Genomic DNA, 11,017 nt, shown 5'->3' with positions numbered 1-11,017 from the left:
GTTCAGGGAGTTCACTGGGGTCCAGTTGTGAAGATAATACCAACACATGAGATAAAAAATTGGGGACAACGTTGTCTGCCCCTCTGACGTAACATATGTCATTCATAAATTGAGTCCTTGCCTGGGTTCCAGAAAGTGTATATGAGCAGTTGGTGGTTAGTAAATACCATGAGATGGTGACCTTTGATATCATCTTGGAAATATTTGACAGAGGCAATAGCAATTAGTTCCTGGTCAAAGGTCAACCATTTGCATTGGGGAGCAGACAGTTTGTGGGAGAAAAATCTGAGTGGCTGTACAACAGAACCCACAGCCTGCAGAAGTACTGCCTCCACTGCTGTATCACTCACGTCTGTAGTAAGCGAGATGGGAGTGTCAGGGATGGGATAAGCAAGCATAACAGCTGTCTGTAAGGCTGACTTGAAATTATCAAATGCCCATCGCATGTCTGGAGTCCACGTGACCACCCGTAACACTGAAGTGTTGCTACCTGCTAGAGAGTCCGTTAGAGGAGCTTCTATGTCAGCGGCATGGGGAATGTGTTTGTGGTAGTAATTTACCGTTCCTAGGAAGCAGCGGAGGCCCTTTGAGCAAAGGCACCATACTAATAGCTTCGACCTGATTGGGTAGGGGGCAGATGCCATCAGCAGAAACCAGAAAATTGACACTAGTGCAGCGGAGTTGTAACTTATCATTGTTCACTGTGACACCGTTTGCTTGTAATAGTTGTAACACTATATTTAGGTGGAGTTCATGTTCCTTGAGTGAGGAAGAAAAAATTAATAAGTCATTCTGGTACTTGTACACAAAGTCCAGTTTTCCAACCAATGAGTCAGTGAACCGTTGCCACACCTGTGCAGCATTTTTAAGGACGAACGGCATAAACAGATACTCAAACAATCTGGATGGCGTGATGGTGGCGGTTTTTTCACTGTCCTTGGATGCCATTGTCAGTTGGTGGTATGCCTTGTAGCAGTCGATTACACTGAAAATTTGTGCCCAGTGAAGTTGTGAAACAAAATCTTGAATATTTGGGATGGGACAACTATCTAAAATTGTTCTGGTGTTAAGCACCTGATAGTCACTGCAGAGGCGGAAAGTATCATCTTTCTTAGGCACCAAATGAATGGATGACGACCAACAACTAGAAGAAGGGCAAATAGTCTTACTGTCAAAATGTTTCTGAATAATAGCTTTGGCATAATTAAGTTTTTCTGGGTTTTAACGCCTAGCCTTTGCATGTAGTAGTGGACCTTCTGTGGTATTGTGTCCATGGACAGTACCATTGTTGATCACAAACACCAACGAGGATGATGGACCCATACCCAATGCAGTATAACTAACCTGTAATGCACATGCTTGTGTGTCCCAGGCCAGTGGATCAGCAGCAGTGGCAGTGATTCACTGGTAGTCCTTGTTGTGGAGCTCGGTGGGGTACTTTTTAGTGTTGCAAACAGAGCTTCTGTCTGGCAGTAGAAAAGTCATGCTGTTTCAGTGGTGGGTGCAAGGAGGTGAGGCGGAGCTGGGGGCGAGGCCATGTATGGCAGCTGGCCAGTCTGCTTATAAGCGTCTGTGAGCTTGGCTTGCATGGCAGCATTGCATAAGTGGAGGGATTTGTTGCTGTCCCAAAGCTCGTCGTTGTGTGATTTAAGGGAGAGCACTGCAAAAGTGGCTTCAGCTAGCTCACGCAATAGAGTGGTGCTCTCAGATGAGAAGGAAGAAATATCAGAACTGGTGTTACGGTCTACCAACTTAAAGATTAGAGTACCTTGTTGTACATTAGGTGAATGAGCATGGGCTAAGAGAAAATCTACACCAAGCACGGGTTCATCCACATTGGCGATACTGAAAGTCCACTGTAAGGGGGTGTTAATGTCCTGCAGTTTAAAGTTTAAATTAGTTATGCCATGAGATTGGATTATTGGCGGCTCAAATCAGGGTCAAGCCTGATGCTTGAATTTAATACCTACGGGCAAAGGTATGTAATAGGATGACTGGAGCGGGTGACGTGGTTGGGATTGTAGGGTGTGGCTGGGTAGAAGAAGGTGGCTGTTTTTAGCAGTCTTCCTCTTTACTGTTGATTCTTGCAATAAATTTTCCGATAGTTCAGTCCCACCCCTCGTGTCATGGTGGAGACGTGCTGATGCGCGCAGCCCGGGGAACACGACACCGTGCTCGGTCAGTTGCTGCGCAGGCGGTAGGAGGTTAGCAGCACGAGGCCCAGCCCAGCTTGCCTCCTGCAGACGTGGCAGCTCATGAAGGCGCCGGGAGTCACCCGTGCAGCAACGGGCAACGCCCTCCGCCGGCCTGTCCTCGGGGACAGCGTCACTGATGATGATGACGTAACAGTGACCGAACACCCAATCGGTTGAACGGAATGCCGTCACTCACCTTGGATGCCCTCAACCAGTGCAGACCACTGCTGAATCCGCCGGTTATGGGGCGCTGTGTTTATTAGAATGTTCTTGATGAGTTCGCTAATGCAACCGTGCCACACACGGCCCGAGCCTGCATAATTCTGCTAATGCTGCGTTCTGGCTGTTGATGGCTGCCGCACACATACACACATACCAATGCTCGTTGCAAAAATGTGTCACCTGCATAACGCGCCAGACAGCCTTCATCCGCCGTCTGCTGTGAGGCAGGTGCATCACGCACTGAAACACACTAAATCACAATTTTGTCCCATATTTCCTAAAAATAACCCCTTGTCCTCTACAATTCCTCCCTCGTACGAAAAGAATTCATCCTCGAATTCAACAAAAAAGTAAAAAAAACTACAGTTTACTTCACAAACAACACACAATGCGATTGACACTGACCTTGGCCCCCATGTCGACTAGAAATGAAAAACAAGACACTGCATCTTTCATGCACAAGTGTCCTGGCATGTGAGATGCAGAAGTATTAAGGGACAGGTGCCTGTGCAATGCCACAAGGCCCATAGCATCTGAGTGGGGTCATGCTATTAGTTTGGGAATGCAGCATTGGGAGCGGCATTTCTTAGCTGCGTCGCTATAGCAGGAATGAAAATAACATCAAGCAGAATGACATGTAGCATCGTCCGACGAACTGGCTTAGGCCAAAGCAGCAATGGAGGGCATTGTGTTTGTAGATTTCTCCTACAGCAGTGCCGCAGTAGAGCTAGTAGAAGAGGAGTATCGTCAGCGGCTGCCAGGCAGCGCATGTGCGGAGTGAGTTGTGTGCACTCTGTACTGAACGATGGAAACAGCCACGCAGGTGTGAGAACCCCTGAGGCCTGAGAAACCCACTGGGGAGTATGCAGGGGTGGCAGAATGTTGTAAACCTGGTCTGCAAGCTTCAGTTTAGTTTCCAGTGGAGCCGAAGTTAAAGGGAAAAGGTGAATTTGAACTTCTGGAAGAAGTTGGAGCAACCAGATGGTTCAAAGTGTTGTGTCCAGCATATGATGTGTGTCAATCATAGCACGGAGATGACGCCAGAGCTGCAATGGGGATGTGGGATCCAGTGACTTGTGACTGATGATGAGGCAGATACCTTCCTCTTTAGATCTGAATAGGAACATGAGGATGGTGTGTCGGGCGAAGGCATATTTGTTCGTAGTGGGAGGCAAAGCCACAATATCACAGATCAGGTCGGGTTTATAATGGAGGTGACATAGTAAGCAAAGGACTTTCGAGTTATCATCAGCGACACCATGTAGCTGCAAGACATGGTCGACCAAGGCAAACCATGTGTGTCAGAGGCCCTTGCCAAGGGGTGGTAGCTTAGGCCAATGGATGGGGGAGTCTTGTCATAACTGTTTGTCAGGAACTGTCACTCCCTTTCTGTGGCTCAGCATCGGGTGCAGTAGCAGTGTACCAGTTCATGACACTGTCAGTGGCACATTGCACTGTAGATGTGGCTGGCTCAAGGATGGTCAAGAAATCAACGAGTCGGGCATTTGACGGAGTAACATCGACGGAGTAACATCAACGGGTGTAGAATGGACCGGCACAGAAGAGTCGACCGTAGTCGACCAATGTGTGGATAATGACAGAGTACAGTTTCCAGGCCCCTCCCCTACAGCTGCATTAAAATTGTTAAAATCTTCCAACATTTGTGAGACACACGTAACAGATGCTGCCAGAATGGCGTGTGCCATTGGATACACTCGTAAAGCAGACACTGGTAGTGTGGGGGAGAAGGGGGGGCTTGTGCAGAATCTGGAGCTCCAGGATAAACATGAGATTTCCTGTCTTGAGCATCTGGCTCAATTTGTACAGCCACAGACTCGGGTGGAAAGTTCACTCTGGCGCTTGGGAAACTTGTGAACATAGTCACTGGGGTTTGAGCCCATTGTGTTGGGCATCGTTGAGCACTCAGCACATGGAAAGTTCACATTCGATGTTAAATGTTTGCATGAGAAGTTTTGTTCCCAAAAAACGTTCTGTTGGTATGGAACACTGCCACATGACTGCTGATCCATGTACGATAACAAAAAAGTTATTGTTCATACCTGATACTGGCACATGTGGTTGAGGGAATGTAGAAGCACTGTCCTGTTGAGTACAGCTGGCTAGTGTGTTTGGAAACTGCGTCAAACTATTGTGAGCACAAGGTGGATAATTGAAAAACGATGCCAAAGCATCCATTGGAAAACCTAGTTGGCAGATGTGCGGTGTAGCGGGCGGCTAGCAATCCATTGTGTACTGCTCAATGGAACGAGAGTTCATTGTAGCACCCGTGAATAAATGTGGGATCACCAATATGGGTTTAGTGTTGTAGGATTGTCAGATCCAATGATGGGTGAAGTTAGGTTAACTGGACCACTTTTTACATTTTAATTTTCTGTATCTATATTTTACAAAATAAGTGAACATTTAGCACACCATTATTTTTGTTCATACTTACTGAATGTTTAAAAAATATTAAAAGCCCACCCAAAATATTTAAAAAAGCAGAGACCAAAATGCAACATAGTTGCAAGTGGTCCACTTAACCCCCTGGAGGAGGTTAACCGAGCCAATCAGTGTGGTTAACTGGACCACTGATATTTATTGGAATTCACTGAAAAAACACAATATATATTACATACTATGTAATACAGGATAAACAAATGCAAACAATTAGTTATATACTCAAAACAGTCAACAAGAGACTGATAAACCGCTGATACAATGCGAAGCTACACAAATCACAACTGAAAGAACACATATTTGCATATTGAGCAGATTTTAATTGAAATGGATTAGGTAATTTCAATACAAAAATTCTTTCATCTGTTGTCATAAATTTCATTGTTCCAGTGAAGCGTTTGTAAAATGACACTTCAGCTCCATCTTTTAGGACTTTGAGAACCTTAGCAACATAATGTCTGAAAGCAGTAGAGTCTTTAACATAAACTTTCACAATCACAAAGTTTCCTGAAGAATACACCATACTTTCTTCATCTGAAGACAGACTCACTTCTGAAGAAGAGTCATCATAGAGAAGAGATCCTTCAGACTCTTCCGATTCTTCCGACTCAAAGAGCTTCCTCTTTGGTCTCTTATTATGATCAGAATTCTTTCTTATCATCCAATTAGATTTCTTCATTTTCTTTTCTTCTGTTAACCTAGCTTCATCTTCAAGAATTTTTTTTATGAGCGTGTCTGTCAGAATCATTGATCTTGATTTCTTGGTTTGTTTTCTTCTTGGAAGAGGGGCTTTGGGATGAGGTCAAATGTCTTCTGGAGAGATTGGTTCAGTTCTTCTGCCATTCATCTTGACTTCTTTACAAGGCTGAGGAATATTTAAATCTGTAGTTATAGTCTTGTTAGAAACAGCAACAGTGGAAGTAGATGGCATATCATTTCTCTGGTTAGATTCAGTGGGCAAATGCTGATTAGTTAAATAAGTAGGAAGATAGTCTTCAGGTCGAAAAATGTTTCTGTTTAGTTGTTCAATACCACATGCCCTAAAACCACTGCATATATTTCGGCTGGTGAATGCAAGGGGAAAAGCTCTGCCAACCAGTCCAACAACATCATAGATCATGATAGATCTTCCTGTATCTGCCATAAGATCACAATATGCTATATTATAGAACTTCTTGAAAGATGCAAAAATCTGACATCCAGAGGTTGTAGCTTATGACTTGTGTGAGGAGGCAAAGTAAGCAAAATAATTCCATTTCCTTTTGCATATGATATTGCTGCTATGCTTGTGTGGCTTTCATGATTGTCAAGAATGATGAGCTTAGGATGTTCCTTTGTAGGACTTCCATGTTTTACTAAGAGCAGCAGGACTGGTAAAAATAGTTCACTGTTCATCCAGCCTGAGGCAGTGGCTCCAGCTCCAGAGCCTGGAAGGGCATTATGAGCTTAGGATGTTCCTTTGTAGGACTTTCATGTTTTACTAAGAGCAGCAGGACTGGTAAAAATAGTTCACTGTTCATCCAGCCTTAGGCAGTGGGTTCAACTCCAGAACCTGGCGGGGCATTATGCAGCACGTTATCTTTAAAATGTACCCTAGGAAACACAAGGAATGGTGGCACAGCTGTTGCAGAAGCACTGATTATTGCAACCATTGTCACAAGTGATCATCTTTTAGCAGATGTAGCTTGTCCAACTGTTCTGCACCCAGTCTGTTCCAATACTTCAGGTGGTTTGTGCACAGTGGTTGCTGCAGCCTCATCCAGATTGTATATTTCTTGTGGTTCAAACCTGTATTTTGCTTTAAGGTAAATCAGATTGTCAAAGAACACTTCCACATTTGCCTCTGTGAAGCTAGTGGGCCTTGATATACTTGTCTGTTCTGGCATTCGTAATGAAAGTCTGTTTCATTTCATAAATGCCCTGAGCCATTCCAGTCCTGCCATTTTCTCTCTTTCCCAGTTCTGTGGTACAGATTTTCCACACCTCTTAGCATATTCATAAGCCAGAACCATTGTAGTTTTTGTTTTTTAAGCCATAATGGATATTGCATGCAGTAGTAATATAGTCAGCCACTGTTTTTTCCTCCTCTTGTGTGAAAATTCGTAGATGTTCATTTGATGGCCTAAAATTTATATTGTCAACTCCTAGATGAACAGCCTTTTCTATGAATCATTTAAGGGTTGATCTAGGAATACCCACACTTCTTTCTAATTTTTGCAAAGACACTTATTCATGGATATGTTGACTGACTGTGTCTTTCAGCAGTTCTGGTGGATAATCTCTGTGACTGGTAGTTCACTACCTAATTCTTGGCATTATGAACCCTGCAATTCTGTTTACATACAGTAGTAAGTATAAGTGTAATTATAAGGCAAGTTTTCAGTGGGGTTAACTGGACCACTGACCAGTTAACCCCAAAATGTGTGGGCACTTAACCCCACATACACTCATGAAATATATTGTGCAATAGCATAACCTCAACCAAAAGACTATTCGGAAATAAGATATGTATTGAAGCCTTTAAAAACATACTTTTACATGAAAGTATCGCCAACTTATTTGATACTCAATGACTGCAGGCAGAAGAAAAACACAAGTAGCAAAACATTTACCTCGAATCTTGAAAACACAACTATGGTTAATAATACTACAGTAACCAGCTTCAGGCACCAAAATATCACATGAAGTAATGGAAGGCTGCCAACTTTAAATACCAAATTTTCCGTAGACTAAAATTTCCCTCCTTGTTAATTTTTGATAGAGTGGCTCAGTTAACTTCCATGACCAGTTAACCTCAGTTTACCCTACACTATTCCACATGCAATAAACACTATTTTATTGATCCAAAGCACGCATATACAGATATACACATCTCTTGATTCTCGGTACATGTGTTGACCATTTTGTGCGAGAGCACCGACTGCTCACAAAGAGCTTACAAAACAAAAATGTTATATGTGACTTGGTTGATAGTTGCCACACATTAACTGTACTATCAGTTAGAGACCAATTGAATTTGCTGCATATGAGGCAATAAACTGTCTTCACTATGCTCCAAGAGGAATCAGATCTTACAAAGACTGCAGAATGGTGGCACTCATGTGCAATTAAAGGTGCTGAATCGCATCACTAATGCCTACTAGGAGACTGGGCGCTTGGAGTGCTGCTGGGTTGTGCTTATTCGGCAGTGGTTGAACAATAGGTGGGTTGGTTCACTGAAAAGTGGTATGCTATTTCTGCAGATTAATTTAAAACAATGTGGGAGCCTTCTCCATGAAAACAGCTTGTAATCTGTGCTTTTGCATTGCAAGTTTTTAAATTTATTAAACTTTGAACCTAACTTTGCCATACAGACAACAGTGAAAACCACTTAGCAACAATGTCTCAACACACGAAAATAAAGCAATGATGTGACAAAACCATTCAGTAATAGAGCCACATAATAAAATGTACAGGAACAAGTAAATGAACAAATCAAAGCTGGAAACAATATACTGGCTAATTCTAGAATAACAGGGAGGATGTAACGTACAAATATAAAAGTAATGATGCATTAATAGCACAGGGGCTTTCTAACCAAATGGAATCAAGTTACTACCTCATTAAAACACAGAAGTACCACAGAGCAGAGTAAAAGACTTCAACTGTATGACTGGTGTCATTTAAAGAAGGCAGTATGTCCACAATGGACAGGCTATTACCAATAGCAATAATCCAGTGGGGAAGAAGTTCTGTACAGGCATTAGTAATATCTAGCTAACATGCTTAAAAACCTATAAAGCAAGAGACATCTTTACAAGAGTGGCACAAATACAACATATAAGCTAAATATTGTACCTAATCAGGGCCTGACTGAGAAAAAGTGCACAACAGAATCATCAGTATAGCTAAAGAATAAAGTGACACATAAAATACAGAGATTATATCCAACCTAAGACTTAAGATAAGATTTGTTCTTAATTTCTAGGCTGTAAGTTGTATATAGGGGTGGAACATAAATTATAGTGCTTGGAACTCATAGGCTGCTGTGTAACAGTTTTAGTGCACATTGGCCTCTCTTCTGAATGGTTCTTCCTGAGTTTTGGTGGATCCATTACAGCAGATGGTGTATCAACACCTTTATACTTGGTTAAGCAATCAAAATGAACTACAATCTACTGACCTGGAAGCTGTAATCTGCCACTGAAAGGCAACATGAAATTCAATATGTGAAATGGTCCATGCCAGAGCTCATACACTGAGATGACAAAAGTCATGGGTACTTCCTGATATCATATCGGACGTCCTTTTTCCCAGTGTAGTGTAGCAACTAGACACAGCATGGATTCAAAAAGTCTGCTGCAGAAATATTGAGCCATGCTTCCTCTATAGCCATCCATAACTGCATAAGTGTAGCCTGTGTCAGATTTTGTTCACAAACTGAATCCTTGATTATGCCCAATAAATGTTCAGTGGGATCCATATTAGTCAATCTGGACGGCCAAATCATTCGCTTGAATTATTGAAAACATTCTTCAGATCAGTCATCAAGAATTGTGGCCTGGTGAGATGGTACATTGTCATCCATAAAAGTTCCACCCCCTTTGGGAACATGAAGTTCATGATTGGCTGCAAATAGTTTCTAAGTAGCCAAACATAGCCATTTACAGGCAAAGGTCAGTTGAGACAGACCATAAGTCCCAGTCCATTCCAAGTAACTACAGCCCAAATCATTAGTGAGCCACCACCAGTTTGTACAGTGTCTTGTTGACAACTTGGATTCATGGCTTCACCACACACAAACCATACCAACAGCTCTTACCAGCTTAAATCATAACTCATCTGACAAGACCATGGTTTCCAGTCCTCTAGGGTCCAACCAATAGGGTCATCAGCCCAGGAGAGGTGCTGCTGTTGGTATCATGCTGTTAGCAAAGGTGCTCCTGTAGGTCATCTATTTCTGCAGCTCATTAGTGCCATATTTTGCCTCACTGTCCCAATGGATGTGTCCCACATTGATTTCTGCAGTTATTTCATACAGAGTTGCTTGTCTGTTAGCACTGACAACTCTATACAAACACTGCTGGTCTCGGTGATGAAATAAAAGCTGTCAGTCACTGTGTTGTCCATGGTGACATGTAATGACTGAAATTTGGTCTTCTAGTCACACTCTTGAGACTGTAGATCTCAGAATGTTAAATTGTCTAACAATTTCCAAATGGAATGTCCAATGCACCTTGCTCCAACTACCACTCTGCATTCAGAGTCTGTTAGTTCCCATCATGCAGCCATAATCATGCTGAAACCTTTTCACATGAATGACCTGAGTATAAATGACAGCTCTGTCATTCCCATGCCCATTTAACCTGGTGTATGCAGTACTATTGCCATCTGTACGTGTGCATGTTGCTATCCCATAACTTTTGTCACCTCAGTGTGCATTTCTTAGTTCTACCTGGTTTCACAGCAGTTTGTCATAACATCACATAATCTCCTACTTGGTATAGTGGTAACCTAGCATTCTTTTGGCTGTGGAGTTGTTGCTTCCATGAAGTGGCTACATTGTTCTGCAGAAATCCCTTTCAACTTCAGTCTTTTAGCCAGGTGCTTCACATTGCTGTAATTTATTCCTGATTGCAACTTTATAAGTTCTAACGGGAAACCCATTGGGTAAATGTAACTGATCTCAACAGGACTCAGTCCTGTTGCTTCATGTATCTTGGCAATGAAATTACAAATACAAGTCTGAGTGTGAAATGCTCACATAATAAGACAACATTTGATCAGCAGTTTTATCAATGTGGCCATTACTCTTAGGGTGAAATAGTGTAGTTCTCCACTTGTTTGCTTTATCGCTTTCCACTCCATCAGTAGTTTCTGATTCACTAGAACTCATATCACTGCACTTGGTAGAAGTTTCTTCCCAATCACTTTCATCACTAAATTCTCCTTCCTCCTCAGTGTCTCTGAGAAGCCATCTGGTAACATCATCATTACTTCATCTACCGGCCAGTATCCTACTAGAAACATGCAAATGCATCATCTTTGTACTAAGTGCTGCCATGTGCCTAGTGAATTCCAACAGCGGTGCAAATGGAATGCACAATAATGGAAACATGTCAGACGTCATCCGACATCAAAGCCATATCGGAAAATCATAA

The 11,017-nt window shown here is 42.5% G+C and overlaps 1 protein-coding gene across 1 annotated transcript; it reads right to left on the bottom strand.

The window, feature by feature from the left end:
- Positions 1-6,035: 6,035 nt before the first annotated feature.
- LOC124555997 (MFS-type transporter clz9-like) lies at positions 6,036-6,529 on the bottom strand. Its single transcript, XM_047130040.1, has 2 exons — positions 6,430-6,529; positions 6,036-6,304 (listed from the first exon to the last, which is right to left on the bottom strand). The coding sequence occupies exons 1-2, from the start codon at positions 6,527-6,529 to the stop codon at positions 6,036-6,038; spliced, it is 369 nt and encodes a 122-aa protein (XP_046985996.1).
- Between the last annotated feature and the right edge of the window lie 4,488 nt (positions 6,530-11,017).

Source organism: Schistocerca americana, chromosome X (genome assembly GCF_021461395.2).
Source record: "Schistocerca americana isolate TAMUIC-IGC-003095 chromosome X, iqSchAmer2.1, whole genome shotgun sequence".
Classification (NCBI taxonomy): Eukaryota; Metazoa; Arthropoda; class Insecta; order Orthoptera; family Acrididae; genus Schistocerca; species Schistocerca americana.
This window is presented reverse-complemented; position numbering and strand designations above follow the sequence as displayed.

Bases quoted from the DNA above. Each gene is read 5' to 3' on its own strand.
- LOC124555997 (XM_047130040.1), bottom strand. From the start codon at position 6,529: ATGGTTGCAATAATCAGTGCTTCTGCAACAGCTGTGCCACCATTCCTT. The intron at 6,305-6,429 runs GTTCTGGAGTTG...ATGCCCTTCCAG, and splicing joins GCTGCATAATGCCCCGCCAG to GCTCTGGAGCTGGAGCCACT.